The sequence below is a fragment of the Rhea americana genome, unplaced genomic scaffold, assembly GCF_003343005.1.
Source record: "Rhea americana isolate MKP2758 unplaced genomic scaffold, rheAme1 scaffold_31, whole genome shotgun sequence".
Lineage (NCBI taxonomy): Eukaryota > Metazoa > Chordata > Aves > Rheiformes > Rheidae > Rhea > Rhea americana.
Window position 1 is genome coordinate 2187449 of NW_028186435.1, and position 17190 is coordinate 2204638.

The 17190-nt window shown below is 36.8% G+C and overlaps 1 protein-coding gene across 1 annotated transcript in view; it reads right to left on the minus strand.

Moving 5' to 3' along the window:
* The window catches only part of CARMIL1 (capping protein regulator and myosin 1 linker 1), a 195238-nt gene that overhangs the window by 74182 nt on the left and 103866 nt on the right, over positions 1–17190 (minus strand). Inside the window, exons 11-17 of the mRNA XM_085310093.1 lie at positions 13976–14070; positions 9515–9601; positions 7396–7499; positions 5317–5394; positions 5135–5211; positions 4127–4231; positions 429–498 (exon numbers count right to left, since the gene is read on the minus strand). Of these exons, the coding sequence (XP_085166219.1) occupies positions 429–498; positions 4127–4231; positions 5135–5211; positions 5317–5394; positions 7396–7499; positions 9515–9601; positions 13976–14070 (616 nt within the window). The remainder of the gene's footprint in view (positions 1–428; positions 499–4126; positions 4232–5134; positions 5212–5316; positions 5395–7395; positions 7500–9514; positions 9602–13975; positions 14071–17190) is intronic.

The window sequence follows — 17190 nt, forward strand, 5'->3', positions numbered from 1 at the left end:
AGAGGATACATGTCTCCAGAGACATTTGGGAGGAAGCTGAAACTGCAGAATCACCTTCAGGGCATGCAGCTTCCCACGACCTGTACAGTTTTGGCACTATGGAAAATCCTGCTGCACGGTCCTCTACAACTGCAGCATCACAGAGCAGATGCTGACATGCAGCAAACAGCACACTGGCTCTACCTAAAATTGCTATTGCAAGGAGTATTTGGTCACTGAGATATGCTACAGGTACTCTGAGTTTTATGCTCATTATTTATGATACGGCAGCACACAGCAGCTCATTTTTACCACAAATGCTTTTCTARCTTCTACTTTTCCCACAACTTTTGATTACAGAGGGAGGACATTTGGCCCAGTAGATTTCAGCAGAACTCCAATTCCAAGTCAATGCATCTTTTGAACACATCCTGATAAATAATCCTTACCTCACAGCTACTGAGATCTAAAGACACCTCCTTCAGGTTGTGATTGCAAGCCAGGCCTAATAAAAGTGCTCTGAAAAAGATCAGTATTAGAACCATTTTTTTAAGCAGCTTTAYACCATCATCATCATCTAAACAATCATAGGTTAATACATCTATAATAAAAAAGACATTTCAAAACAAAACCACGTCAACTAAGCTGTTATTTCTTGAACAACGACAGCGCAAGCATACTGTGCCATACTATGAACTCTCCAGCAGCTTCAAAGACTGTAGGGATGCAATGCAGATAAACAAACAGTAAAACTAACTGCACATCAACAGTTAATTATGTTAATAAGAGATTAATTTTCTTCAGCATTTGCTTTAAGAGCATATCAAATGATTACAAGAGGAATGTTCTATTGTACAGCCATACTAACTCTCTGGTTTCCCCAAAAATCAGGAAAGAATAGGGCTTTTAATAAATGCAAGATGCACTGCAGCCAGCCATACCATGGAGCACAATGCCTATAACACCCAAAGGCTTGTTTGCATTGAAGTATCACATCATTCTCCATTTCTGTAACCTGATATTCACAGATTTCAAAATGGTATTACAAAACAACGGTATCCTTTATCTTTAGATAGCATGGCCAAGTGGTGCCTCATGACTGATTATGACATTCACAGACCCAGCTTTAAAGATAGTTGCCCTACAGAAGTTTGGCCTCACATACAAAAGTTAGCATTAATAATCATGTTTCTATTAATACTGTCAAATCAGGAGGTCAAACAGCATATGTCTTAAAGAGTGAGCCAACACAATCTATTTATACATTCTAGTATATTTAGCATGTAGGCTGCTTCAGATTAGTTACTGAACAGAGAAACAGAAGGACTTCCTTCCCAAATTTCATTTGAGCCAACATTAAGGTAACAGAATCCTAACTACTGATGTAYGGAGATAAAAACTAGTTCATTTTGCAGAGCCATTTGCCTCAACACTTGCTATGCAAGTGGTACATAAAAGCCATATTTAGAACGTGTGCACCAGAAAGGTTTTTGTTTAAAGCTATTTATATCCACCCTGTGAAATATACTTAATGTTTGTGCTCAGTTACTTCCTAGATTATTAAAATACACATTTTGTAAAATATCTGAAAGCTCAGCAAGAGTTTTCATTAATTTTTAGTTCATCCCTGTCTAAACTGCCTTTCTAAACATGTATTCATACAAAGTTAGTCTGACAGCTGATAAACTTGCAAATAACTTCCTAAATATTTTGAAGCCACATAGAAATTACAATGCAGCCATGAAAAAGGCATGTTTAAAAAGTGACAGTGTGCTACTACAAATGTACTCCCTTCACAGAAAAGTTTTTTCCTAACATCATAAACTACAAAATTATCTTGAGAATAATCTCTCAATTTCTCAACTCTTTCTCATGAAACATCATCAACAAAGGCACTGCAGGCAGAAATACTACATCTATCCAAAACCACTATGTTTAAATTGCACACCTAGTGATACCTGGAAGTCTGTTTAACTGAGGTATACAGAATGCAATGATTGGCCTTGTAATTAAGATTTGGATGAGAAGTAGATCAGAAATTTTTCTTGTTATAGCACTGACAGATCAAAACACAATTTTTGGCAGTGTGTAAACTAACAAGAACTCCAATACACATTTAAATAAGAAATAGAATGTATATAATCTGCTTCACTTAATTTTTAAAAAAGCTGTAGTAACACATTAGCTACATTAACTAAGTATAATAACTAAAAGCATCTTTATCTGATACAARCTTAAGGGAGAAAAAGTTACAAGGGCCACACATGAAAGCTTTCCCCTTGGCATGCTGAGTGTGTCCTGTGGTATGAAGAGGTTTGGCTTGTGAGTGCCCTACAAATGGAAGATGCTACTCATGGAAGAGCTCATGGAAGATGCTACTGTATAAATACGTCCTAAATACTTGTGCCTCTTTGATCTCCTAGCTGCATAGCTAACGAGATCTTTGCAGTCATTTTCAGCCAAARTGATTTGGATTAGAAAAACCTACCAGTCAATCTGGTTTTGCTCAGTTTGACTGAATTTGATTAGATGGAGTTACTCATCTGAGTGCTATTGGTAGAAGTAAAGAGTGGAGTAGCTTAGGGTGAGCTGAGAGCAGTAACATGTTTCACCAGCACAGAGAGCTGCAGAAAAGGGTATCGCTCCAACATCCACCCATACAYAGGCAGTCTTGGGACAGCCATTCCACAGTAAGTTGGCTTGTATTACGGCATTGGCTTCATTTATTTTGTTTTGATGGCAATGCTCATCAGTGCCTAGGGGACAGCAAGGAGCTGTTAATGCTGTTTGGCAGTTTCACTGTCGTGCTTTTTCTTGGATCTGAGCTTTTCTTGGCTAATCCAAGTCTCTTTAACACCACCACAGAGAACCATGATCTTCAGTGCACCTTGTTTTCACTCTCAAAGCAACCCTGTAAGWGTTGATAATATACTCCAAAAGTATCCTGTGGAAGGTATTTTGGTGTTAATAATGCTGAGGGCTTGGTAGTTCCTGGGGCAGCTGCTTAGCCTTTTGATTTGAACYATACAAAGCTTCTACAGAACAATCAAGACCCTGGGAAATTTTCCCTCCAGTGCTCAGCAACTGTCCTTCACCTCCCACATCTCTGGTTTTGCCATCAACTCCCACTCACTAGCTATTCCTTGGCTGAGTTGCTGCCCACTTTCCCTCCTCTGTTTTCCCTCAGGAGCCAGGCTCCTAGCTATACAAGAGTTCCCAGAGGCTGTATCCAGACTAGGATTTTGGAAATATGTTACTGGAAACAGTTACTGAATATGTCCAGATGTTGATTATGGATGGGGTTATTTATGTTTTAATGCATAACRGCTACCAAGTTGAAGCTTTTAAAAAAGCTTTTTTGTTAATTTAGCCCAATAACATGGCTTTTGGCAGAATCACAGGATGGCCTACCTAGATTAGGCTTACTTATCTAGACCTATACTGATTTTAAAATATTCATTTAAATTCCAGTTATTGAAAGCTCACCACAGTTCAAAACTGCACGTATTGTAGGATGCGTGACACAGGGCTACATAATTTGCCTACACTCGCTGTTTGAGGAATTTCTCTCCAATATTACGTGGACGAAGGAAYAATACAACCCACATATTTAGAACACCTTATCCACAACATGGGTGACATTAAGAGAAGAGAAACATTACACTTTGCTTTCCTAGAAGTTGCTGCTACCATCTCTCCCCCTGAAAGGAGGGCRTACCTCCACACAATAGGTCTCTCCTCCCAAGCACTGCAACAGGTTCAGTTTCACAACAGCTCTTGCAATCCTGTAAGCTCAAAGGAATGGCACTCGCTCAAGTATATAATYCCATTTTACTGTGGAGCAAACAGTTTTGTTTGCCAGCCACAAAGCTAGAAACATATCACAAAAAAAAAAGTTGATGAAAGCTAAACAGCTGTGACATTCACACACACCAAAATATGATTAATAGTCTCARGAATGAGATGGAAACAACATTTCTTGAATGCATGAACATTATGAAACTCACTCTTGCAATGTAAACAATGTAAAAATGGAAAAAAAATGCAAGTAAAATCCATTCCTCTTTGTTTTAAATATGAGGCACTTGCATAGTAACAATGCATACAAGGTCTTAGGTCACAGGAGAAAATGAAATGAAATTCTTACTTTAGAGGCTCAGGAGGGAGTTTAGTTCCTGAAAGATTTATCTGCATCAAAGCAAGTGAACTGCTGAAAAACTGTTTGAAGGAGGGAGGGACTTCTTTTCCTTTTCTGTAAGTAAACAAATTCATTAAGTAGCAGCACCTGGATATGCCTTATTCCAACAAATAGTGAATGCAAGCTGTCAGGATGGTAATGATCTTTTACTAGTGTCTAACTTGTACCTTTAACTGCTCTAACATCGATGGCTCTCAATTAGCTCAGAAACATGATGTCATCAAAACAATGATTCAACAGCAATCCTCAGCATTACACTGCTGCTCAGGTATTACTACCTAGTTTGTTTCTCTTTGGTGAACTACACAGAAYGATGATTTAGGTCTGATTAGTAGTGAACACACTCATCTTATGAGCAAAAGATCAAATATGGTATTAGGAAGACATCAAAATTGCCTTTTCACCACTAGAAATAATTACTTAACTCTGGATGGAGTTACCTCCACTAGGTATCACCTCTGGATATGGGCCAAAGCATACAGTTTTGAAGAAAAGGGACACCAATGTTGGTATTTCCCATGATGCAAGTATTCTACAAAGCCCAAGTTCAGTCTCAAAGACTTTCCGAAGGACTTCCCTCCCATAAAAGGAAGGGGTGAGGGGGAAGAAAAGCATTTGCAACTATTATCAAATCATGAAAAATATACACTTTAGAAAACAAATTTAAAGATGGACTTCAAAGCCTGATATCATRCTTCTTAGGACAAAAGATGTATATAGATTCTTTGCTGCAGCAGGATCACAAAAAACATATTAGACAAGGTAGCTTACTTTACAGCTGTCTAGAAAAGAATGGAAATGGAGACAAAATATTTTTCTTGGGATAAATCACACCTCTTTATAAAGATCCTTTTATAAAGTCTTAAGCTTCTTCTTAAAAAGAAAAGTGCCGCATGAGTGACAAGATACTATAAAATAAAAGTTCCAGGAGTTAAAAATAAAGTCATTAAATTATACCTGTGAGAAAAAAGTGTCCTAGAGAGACTAAGGACAGCTAAATGCTGAAGACATCCACGAAGAAGGGCCCCACACACCTAGTGAAAAAAAGGAAGACTGATTTTACTTTACATTAGCTCAAAAAAAGTACCTGAGGGTGAAGGTTTATTTGGTATTTGAGACTGCACAAAAATATACCTTACCATATCTAGTGCACACTCTGTGTTGGACAAATCCAGATGAACAAGTGCATTTGGCTGGGCCAAAAAATTGTACAGGTTCTTTAATTAAGGGGAAAAAAAATATRCATATTAATTTTGATTTTGATGAAACAAACTACTGGATATCTACTTCTGAAATATATTTTAGGCTTTTATTTTAAAATGGCACTATAACAGCAGTGTCTGAAATGTCTTTTCACCTAATTCATACAACCTGTTTTACTTTTGAAGGCTACTGTTCGTTAAAAAAAGTCAAGAAAAGAATGGTGCCCAGACTATAAACAAGCAGTACTTTGATGTGCAAGTCTTGAGTTATCTTGCAATCYGTTTTGCCCAGAAATGATAACTAATTTAGTTAGGACTAGCTTGGAATGTCACTCAGATTGCTGTTACGTTTCAGAAACACTAATTGGTTTGAAAGTTTAAAGCCAGTCCCTTTAGGCATATGAGGGAAGCAACCAATTCGCCTCTGAAACCTACGATTATTTTTTACTGTCAACAGTTTAAGAGAGAATACAGAACCGGCAACAAGATTTTAATTATTAATATCTTTAGTAATACATAGAATATATGATCTCCATGTTAGTTCGTGTAAAAGATCTTGCAATATGCTGTTTTATTTTGGACTTTTTTAGTCACCTAGAAAGATAAAAGTATGACCTAATTCACAGAAACACRGACAACTCAACTCCACATGAAATCCAGCCAAACAGAGCATGTTACGCACTTCTAAAATAGAATCATCTTTCTTAAAATTAGGTCATTTAGCCCATATTCCTGCACTGAAGTAAAGGTCCCTACCAAAAAGTCCCTGTGGTCTGCTAGGGTTAAAATTAAATGCTACATAACAGGATTTCCTGGCTCCTATTGAAAAAYTGTTCCACAAATTAAGAGATTCAGTATTAAAAATATTCTTCTTTGAACCACATATTTCTCTTTGACAGGCTAAGGAAAGTCTGACTTTTCATGCTTACGTCCCTTAAAATATTGTAGGCAGACGTCAGATTTCTTTAACTGTTTCCTGTCAATGATGTACATTTTCTTTTAGATTTTTATCCATTATGATATTCTCTCTTTGAGAATGATTCACTCTGTATCTTTATTTCTATTTAACTATTTATATTTGCCACTTCTTTAAATCCTCTTTTCCCATTGAAATTTTCATCTCTYGTGTTTGAAAAGATTAATTCTTTGAATGTACTGATGAACCTGAAACTAGTAAGATTTGTGAAAATAGTCACACAAAGTTATAGGCAGATAAAGTCCTACTGCACTTTAAGTGCTCAGACTGGATGGCTCCTGTGCTGCCTATTTTAGATGCTTAAGACATAAAAGAATTAAAAACCTGACACTTATGCGCACCGAACTGTTGATGTAAGAGAGAAATACAGATGTGGTAGCCAAAGTCAGAATACATACAAATTGAGAATGCAATAGTTTGTGCTGCACAAAAGACAGAGCTGCACCATAGTGGCCCTTGATATACTAACATAAGAAGAGCTGACCAACAAGATTTTCATCAAGAATTAAATTCTTCAAAGAATCACGAGTTTCATCTGCCATGTGCCAGAGATATGTAGTTTTATTTATACAGACAAAAAAAAATACTTGAAACAAAAATGAATTAAATCTGTTCAAGTCAGAAGAAAACAATTGTTTCCAATTTTCCAACGAAAATTTTGCAATACCTTTTCCACTAAAAAGAAGAAGAGCTTTTTATATTTTGTTTTGATTACTTTCAAATAGCACTCAGAGTGTATGCTAAGTCCACTGAAACAGGTCATATACTTGCAGCTTCCTCATTAATCAGTAAAAGGCAGGAACTAAAAGCATGAACTAATGTTATGTGGATTTGTTTAAGTTGTGTGGGGTAACTCAGACATCTGAGTGCAAACTCTTCAAGAGTATGCACTTTGATCAAGAGATCAAAATGTTTTTTTCTATCACTACCAGAACTGTACTGCAATAAAGGCAAACCCGTCCCCCACAAAATGGCTTTGCCTTTCTTCAAACAATAAATTAGAACATTCATTCATTCATAAATCAGAAGAAAGCACTTACTGAGAGATCATCACCACGGAGAACGTTCCCTGAGAGGTCAAGATAGACGAGAGTGTTAGCTATCAGCAAGTTGGCACTCAGTGACTGGGAAAGGCTATTCACCCCTGCAATAAAAGGTCAATATTTGAACATTCTAGATAAAACCAGCACAGCCCCTGTAAGTGCACAACATCAGTGAACATACTGTCATACATAAATATTTAATGACCTCCTGTTACCATCATCATACTGCAATAAAGGAAGATAGATCACCAGTGAGCCAGAAGACACATCTTCTTTAAGAGAAGACCCAGTTTTGCCCGGGTCAAGCTCCATCACCTTCTCTGCAAGGCGAGTGCACTTTGCCTCTACTAAAATGGGCCTCCGTGCCCTACAGGATCCAGATCCAGAGAAGAAATCTTTTTGCCAAGTTTGCAATAGCTTTAACAGTGCTATTACATTTTGAAACAAATTTTAAAACATAGCTGGCTTCATAATGTTMAGACAACACCTTCTTGCACTCAGTATTTAGATAAAAGTATCTGTGGAAATAGATAAAAGTATCTGCAGAAGGTCAAGTACATTAATAATTATAATTTGTCAGGACTTCAAAAGCAATTCACAAGATATAGAAATTAAAAATATTTCAATTATGTATTTGCCTGTAATTTCAGAAAAAGTCAGTTAATTAAAATATCAAGAGATGTATAAACACTCAATTCCTGTTAAGAACAAATACATATTTTTCACATTAAAATTAAAAAGCACACACTGGAAACAAACAAGCTAGAGCTTTTCTTTACAAAGAAGTTCTTTAGTTTTTTTCAAACTCAAATTAAAATGTGGCTATTTCCAGCAAACACATTCTTCCTCTGAGAGCCCTGTAGCCCATTATTGAATTCCAAATTTATTGTAGATGGCTATTGCTGCCCTCCAAGCACTACSTGCACGTATTTCTTATGTACATAAACATCAATGTCTCCTTTAGCAGATGCAGCGATTTTCTTTTAAGTGCCTGGCCAAAGTTATGAAGCAGGCAAGTGTTTTGATCTACTACGTGATACAAGGTAACTTCCCAAAGCCACTGGTCAGTGCAAGTGGACTGCTACTCAATGGATGGAATGTGTCCATTCTTCACTTATAAAAAAATAGATTTACCAGTGAGTATGTGAAGAAGCAGATGGTAAGCCACAAGAAAGTAAAATACCCCAGTTAAAAAAAAAAAAAAATCCCATCTCACATCCGTTCCCCCAAAAAATCCCACCACACACCTGTCCCAAATATCGCCAGTTCAACAACTAAAGTTGAGAAAAAAAACACAGATTCTGTGTGTCACAGAGCAATAATTAAAAGGATAGTAGAGCACAGCTTATACCTATGATCTAATATCTTTCATAGACTGTAATGTGGTCATCTCTTCCAAGTCAACATCTGTGAAAAAGCTGTGATAATATAGTGTAATTTTTTATTTTTAACATTTATGTTCTATTCAAGAGAACCTTGGTTTGTTTTATTTAAGAGTTCACGGGATTTATTATTYGTAAAATAACAATTCAGAAAAGCCTGAAATAATCTTACTTGTGTTTCAGTGTTATAATTAAAAAAAATACTTATTTCAATTACAATAAATATATCGAGTCAGAAATTTGTAAATTATAAAATAAATAAGTCTTTACTCAGAGCAAATCACTCTTAACAGTCTTTCTCATACTCCTTTATTTTATGAAATAATAATCTGGTGCAAAACATCTGAGTAGTTTCCAAACTTTCCAAATATCATTTGGAAAACTTGCCTCATATTTGTGCTTCAGATATCTTTCTGAAGCATAAATGAAACATATTCTTTAGGTCGGTTCTAAACTAAACCTATTCCTTTATCATACAGGTTCCACTCCATGTCCTATACAAGTAAGAGTTTTTCAAAGAACCTAAACAGATGCAGAATCCAGCCCCCAGTTCAGCAACCTAGTACAGTAGGAAAGGGCCTGTACTGTGTTTGAAATCCACATGCAAATCAATTACAGAACAAATCATTTTATAAACATGTAATAAAGGTTATTAGGATGAAAGTTTAAAATATTTTATATCAAAAATAATGGGCATATTTATAAAACATACCTTTAGGTTACATAAAACATACCTTTAGGTGACAAGGAGGTTTTAGATAAGTTTAAATGTTTCAGGCCCTTTGGCAGCTTGGCGAACTGAACRCTTAAAGACGAGACACCTGTTAGGGGAGCAAGAGAAAGCAGATCGTCCAGTTTGCCCGTGTGGTCTCCCATTTTCCCAGCCGTCCTGGGAGCGATCCCACTGGTGTCAAATGCACAGCGGCACAAACACTCTCACAGGAGGACTGCCCCCAAATTGGCTTGGCCCCAAATCATCCCATCTTTTTATGGCCATAAAGCCTTGAAAATGACAGATGTAGTCAAGGCCCTTTCTTTACTAACCACTGAACATACAGGGGAGATGTTGTTAACTATCAGTGAGCCACTTTAAAGTAGTTTAAAAATGGCAATGGACACTTCCACTTTTGAGAAGAAAGGGATCAAAGAGAAAGTATTATATGTGTCATAAAGTCAGCACTTGGAAAGTCTGGAAGCTTTACAGTTCAGYCAAAAAATAACATAAATGAAAAAAAACCCACACACACAGAGAATAAATCCCAGCAACAGTAGTTCACATGAAACTTCAAACCATTTTTWTTCTTTTAAAAGGAAGGGAAATCAAGGGTAGGAAGACATTGGCTAATATATATGTGAGCTAACATTGCCCTCTTTTCTTAAGATAATCTCCTTTTTGTTAAATAAAAAAAATTCAGAGGTTGTTCAAAAAACAGCAGCATGTACTGGGCTGCTGAAGTAGTACTGTATAATAGTATGTATTCCGTATAAAAGGAATAATACTACAGRTACAGTGGCTGAGGACTTCTCTTAAGAACTTGAAACCCTCCTCAAGCTATAACGGTCACTTATCTCGCTTCATCAGAGTATTCTGTAGGCTACCAGCTTTTACACAGACTTGGAAACACTATAATTGCTTGTGATCCCAAACTGTGTACTCAAGCGCCGCACACCATAAATTTCATCCCTCTCATTTAAGAAAAAGACTGTATTTTTATTAAGAAAGCGCATCCTAAGTAATAGCAGAGCCAATTTACGAAATATTTATTTTATTAAAGGAGTAAGTAAAGATATAAACGTAAGTCTGAGCAAGTGGTATGAAACACAGTCCTCTAATAAATCACTTAGTAAGAAAAGGGAAAAGAGCGTAACCTTTTACTTGTTCCAAAACACAATTAAATAAAAAAGCTGAAACTGTTCTTCACATCAGCAGACATGAAACAGTGCATTGCAAAGCACATCATAGACATGTATACTCTGCTTTATCAGATGTTTTACCTATCATTTATAAAGAGTAGTTATGTATCACATGTGCAAATTTTTGTTGTAGGGTTTTTTTAATGTTCTCTGTAAATGCATTTTGTGTATGCTGATGATAAGTGCAACTTYCATACAGCTCAAAGCAAAATGACGTCTTTTACTTATAATGCCAAAATATTAGACTGATAATACCTTTGTATTGTTTATTATAAAATACAGTGGTGACTAGATGTCTTCACAAACTTTCTACAAGAAAGCATCAAGTYGTATTTCTCTCCTAGTCCACTATGTTGGCTGCGGGGGAGAAGTCTTTTGGGCTCCTCTAAAGTAGGGGGGAATTAGTCTTTACAAGGGTGGCTGCAGAATGTAAATTCTGTGGCTGACTGTCTAATTTGGTYGAGCTGGTTCAGTTACTACATATAGTTTCATAGTTAAGGTAAAGTTAAGCCATACAAATAGCATCTTTAAACATATCACAAGTGTAATTTTTGTTGTGAAGCACTTTTTTAAGAGGTGTAGCAAATCATCAGACTGCTCCATCCTTGCTTCAAGCTAACGATCCACTTATTACCCTAAGCAAGATGAAGGATTTTAACATCTCAGTAGCATAGTGGTAAGAATCCACAGAGCTGAAATGAGATGCAGAAAAGAAATGCAGGAATACAGGAACGAGATGCAGAAAAGAARAAAAGTACTTTGAATCTCTCAGGTGCTAGAACACTCTTTTTAAGCAGCCTATTCTTGCTGACCTTACAACAGAGRCAACAGCTGTAATGGCAGAAGACAACTTTGCCACATCCAGATACATAGATTTGACTTTGAATATTTTAATGCTTTTTGTTAATAATGTAAAACAAACAAAATAATAGATGAAATTATGATCCTAGTAAAGCTAAAGGCAAAATTTCCATCAGTTAAGCATCATCAGGTTTTAAAGCCCAGACTAGTAATAGGCTTTCCAGGTGTTACCTCACAAACGTCGGCAGTACCATGAAAGGAAGCCGATTACCAACTAACACRCTGTTCTCAGCACAAATTCATTTAATATAAACACTACTTTATCTTTTAACTAAGGTCAGATCCTAAGCCTAAACAGAATAGTCTTCTTGTATTATTGGAATATARACAGTTACATTAGTGCAATAATATAATATTTTTACTTACATGTACTCAATAATACAAAATAGCTTCATTTCCCTCTCCCTAAACAATGGGCAATAACATTCCCTGTAATTTAAACAAYTCTGTGTTATTTCCCTTATATTTGCAATATAAACCGGTTAAATTCCCAGTCCTTTCAGAGGTGATATATCAAGAAAGAAATGTTTTCCAAAATCCATATATTTCACGTACACCTCCATTATGCTGGCTTTTACTTGTGAAATRCTTGCTGCCCTTTCGGTTTAATAAAGTCAAACCCAGCCTGCAGTCATTGACTGTCAGATCATAGGACACCGAGATATTTCTTAAACTGAAAAATGGCAAATTTGCACATTGCTATTAGGAGCAATTTCTCTTTATTTAAGTACCTATGTAATTTAACTAATTCTCTGATGGAAAGGTCTAACTGTAACTGTATACATGACAGAAGAGATTGARCTAATGAGAAAAACCAGAACCACTCATTTTTGTAAATTGTAGCTTCTACACTTCATTTTTATCTTGTAAGTGGCTCTTTCAGAGTGGTTTCAATCAATAGCTGTGTTGCAAAGAAAGCATCCACAATGATACATTAAAAAAAGAAATCCCCTGGACTGTAGAATATCTACCAAGTGTTTCATTTTTTKTCCAGGAGAAAAAATGGGCTTTTTAAAAAATTGTTTATGACACTTAATGTAAACGACTTTGAAAGCTGAATCAACAATATGCATAAAGTGACAGCCTTTTTTCAGCCCATGGCAATTCTTATACAACAGAAATCCTAGTATAATGCAGTTAGGCCTATCGCACATTTTGTAGTAATGTTTTTCAGAAAAACAGTGGTTTTAACATGATACGGAGTTTTCCAGGAAGGGGGCAAGGTAGAACTAAAGTAATTAATCCAAATGGGGTTCTTTTTTGGCAGGGGGGACATCTTATTCTAAGTAGGTTTAAGATAAAAAATATTTTTGTATTTTTATTGATTATTTCTAATCTCTAGGAAAAGAGATAGAAAAGAAGAGGGAAAAAATTCTCATCTTTTCCCTTCACTGAAAAAGTAAGGGGACACACCTACAAAATTCTGTGTTAAGAACAGCATTCTGAGTCAGTTAGATTCTGAACAAAACTAACATTTTTTCCAATTTGAATCATGTCAGCAAAGAGAATGGAAAATTTTCCCAAAACAACTCAAAGAAAACAAGAAAAGATTCACTGAGTAAAATYCCTATTTTTCTGTTGGCCCAGCAGGAACACAAGATGGTCTGATCCCAAGAACACTGCGTGCTTGGAATGCACCAAGCGAGGCAAATGGAAATCTCACACGGGCAGCGCTCAAGGGTCAACTCCAGACTGACAGAATGTAACCTTCTTTTAAAAATAAATGCCTTAGGTGAAAGGAGAGTAGACATGGGAGTAGAAYTGACTTGATAGGTACTGAAATCACTCCTACCAATGCCTGGTCTGAGAAAAGCAGAACTGTTCAACTTGTTTTTCCATCTTGCAGAGTCAACAGTACTTTGCTGTACAGGAATGCCAGATACGCCACTGTTACAGAACATTGAAATACCTACAGGGCAAAGCACTGGCAATACTAAGGACTAGTGCAAAGCTAAAAAAAAAAAAAAAGGAACAGCTGCAATGAACTTGGAAATATTCATAGAATTATGGTTGAAATGAAAAGGCAAAAATATCAGGACCATATATAATCCAAGCAACAAAGTTGTCCCATATTTCATCCTCAAATTGATTGTATTGCACTTAANAAAAAACAAAAAACAAAACACTATTTCCTCTCTATCCTGATGCATTCACTGAGTTCCATCTCTTTTTTCCCTATGAAAATGTAATGAAATTCAATGAAAACCATGGTTGCTTTAAAACATTTGAATACTTCTTGACAAACTAATGGATATGCATAAGTCAAAAAGAATAGCAATCCTCAGTCGTCTGTGAACAACAGATATTTACAATGGCATTACACCCAGAACAATAATCTATTATTCAGACAAAGCTGAATGGAGCAGCAGTAATCCCCCYATTATATTTGTAGAAAGAGAAAAATATAAACGTTACCATACCTCTGTCTTCAAGTGGATTGCTAGCAAGGTTAATTGTATGGAGTCCTGAGCTGGGATTATGGGCTAGGGCACTGGCTAGTTTCTGTGCAAAATCTCTGAAAGAAAAGAATAGAAAAGAGAAAACAGTTCTGTTATCTCCTGAATCAACAGCACATTCAGAGGCTTAAAAGTGTCAAGGGATTACTAGACAAAAGTGGCCAACTTATCCCACTGCAAAGCAGAAACGATTCTTCACAGTTTTAAACAACACTTATCCTGCTGATCTGCTGTCTCTCAACAGCAGATTATTTTATTATTTATTGTGTCATGTAAGAGACTGAAGAGCACTCAATCAAAGCTTAAAGTATTTTCTATGAAGATCTAAAAATGCAATAAAACAGGAGTTACACAGARTAACTTTGAATATGAGCATGTCTTTCACTTCCTGCCATGCCCCTTAGGTCCCATCAAAGAATATGAGGTTTTGAGTTTTAAAAACCCTTTCTTCACAGGGAACTCCTTCCTTTATTCCTAGGAGATTGTCATTACATTGTCTGGCCTCCACCTCCAGGGTCATTTGCAAACTCTGCCCCAGCTTCTGCCACCACTATAAGCAGTGTTACTAGAACTTTTGGAAAACTAGAGCATGTGTGAACTATTTAGCAGAAGTACAGTAAATCCACTGTCACCAGAAAGCATTGGATTACCTGAGCAGGAGCACAGGGCTCCAAGGTTCATTTTGGGAAAGACTGACACAACTTCCCCACTCCCTGAGCAGTGTCTGCCTGAGACGAGGCACCTGCATTCTGCTCCCTGGGTGACTTCTCTCCTCCTCCTTTTCACCCATCCCCTTTTCAAGTCCTAAAATTTATTGTTTGGTTGGCAGCACACTTTAGCTACAGAGCAGTAAGCTTGACTTTCTAAAAAGCAGCAAACTCATTCTACATGTACTGCACATCCACACTTGCGTGTATTGAGGACATTCAGGGTTGGAAGTAAAGCCTAAGAAAGGTCCAATATAACCACCTACACAGCAGAGTAAGGACATTCTGCTAAGGGTAAGAATAGCACAGATTTGAAAATCTCAGATAAACAAAACAATTCCTCAAGATCTGTCTAAATGACATCTTTGTAATAGAATAAAAGAGGACATGCATGGAAGAAACAAACATGTAGTTGTCTCAGATCTAGTGTTATTCAGAGCTCATTCTGCAGGGTAAAATGAGATGCATCTCCATTGTCTAAGGTCCTCTGCATATCATCACYGGGCACCTCTGTTGCTTCTCCGCTGTAGCAGCTGTTCCCTGCCGGCTGCCTGGCAGGGCTGCAATGGCCAGTGCAGATGGCAGTAGGGACATTCTGCCGGACTGCAGGGAACTTGTCAGTGCAAGAAATAAGCCATTTTTGCCAGCTCCTRCAAACAGGCCTTTGCAGAGTGAAGCATTCACCCTAGAACTTTCTTGAAGACAAATGTTCTGGTGATCACATTCTCCTTTCCTCCTTCCTTTAGAACAACAAAGAGATATAACTCTCTTTCCCAGCTCATTTGTTCAGGTTCTCCTGGACTACTCCCCTTTCTCTGAAACTGCRATATCACTGATCTCAATTACCATGCTAGTAATTATCAAAACATCAGTATCCACTTTATGCATTAAAGAAACAAAAATAATCTAGACTGCACCCTTTATGCCTTTTAAAGAAATAGGAATGGGGATAAAATTTTCAGGAACCTTTAAACTGGCATAAATCCCATCAGACAAGGAGTTCCATTTGACAACCTTTTTTATCCAATAGCAAATCCATCCTTTCCTGGACCTRGGTCCTTACTCCTACCACTCCTACTATTTTCTTTCTCCTTATCTGGGAGGATGACAACTGCTTATGGGGCCATAGCCAAACCAAATCACAGAGATGAGTGGTTAGAAGTAGAAAAGGGTGAAAGCATCTTAAACTGACTATGCTGCAGGAGGAAATAAATTCTTGCAACAGCTTTGGAATTTCTGAAAGCACTGCTCTTGCTAGTTCTTTCCTAACTCTGGTCTAGTAGTCTGTCATGGCTCGTTAAAAATGACTGGTCTATAGCTACGTGAAGGCAAGACACTCAGCAGCAACAGGATTCCTTCCTAGCAAGCAGATATGGTAACTTGTAAAACTGACAAATGCCCTTGACAAGAACAGACAATCCTGATTGGAGAAAGGACACTAAGGCAACATGTCAAATACCACATATGCAAATGGTGGCATGAAAACCAAAGTCTCCAGTTATTTATCTGTCAAGTCCTATTAAAACTGAAACTAGGTCTAACTGAGACAAGCTAATGCAGGCAATGTGCAAAGGTCGTCAATGTATCTTTTAATATTCATGATTATCATTGTATTTCATAGCACACAGTGCAAGAAAAACAAGACAAAATCAGGCACTTTGGTTTGAATGACAGCTGTTAAAAGCAATGTATAGTGATCAGGGGGTTTAGGGGTTGGGTTTAGATTACCCAAGCTCTGTCACAAATTTCCTGAGTAATTTAGGCAATTTGCCTTTAAAGGTATTCTAGTGCAAAACCCATGATGGGATGGGGATGAGGGAGAACCAAACAACTGGAGAGGAGATAAAAGAAAGCACATCACTTAATTTGCCTAYGCTTGTTTCCCTTCCATACCTTTTTCCCTCCCCCTAGTATAATGCTTTCCTTCTCCTACCTTTTGCTGCTTTGCTTATTAAATATGAAAATTCATGGGCACTAAGACTATGCATCTTGTCTACATGGTCTTGATTGTTGCTCTAATACTAAAACAAGCTATAAATACTTCCAAATGGGCTAGTTTACAATTTGAACTTTGTCTGTATTTCCTACAAAAAAAAAATCAAATACCTAGCAACAATCATTTACTGTACTTAACACTTACACAAGAACTAAATTGCAAGGCTTTCCTCTACATACCATTCTTTTAAGGCTAGGGCAAAGAGTTAAACTTATTTATCTATTTTCTTGTTTCTTTAGAAAATGAAAATGTAATCTGTTATCAAAGGTAGAATAATATGCTATTTAACAAAAAAGTTTAACACTGTTTTCTAAGCAATAAAAGGTTTTCATACTAATATCAATTAATATATTTGGAGAGGAACAGTGCAAGTTGATTTAGGGTTTACACTCCTATCCAACCCATTTCTGCTTCACTTAACCCAACTTTCCAGACAGGATTTTAGAAAACAACAGTTCAAAGGGATTTCTTGAACG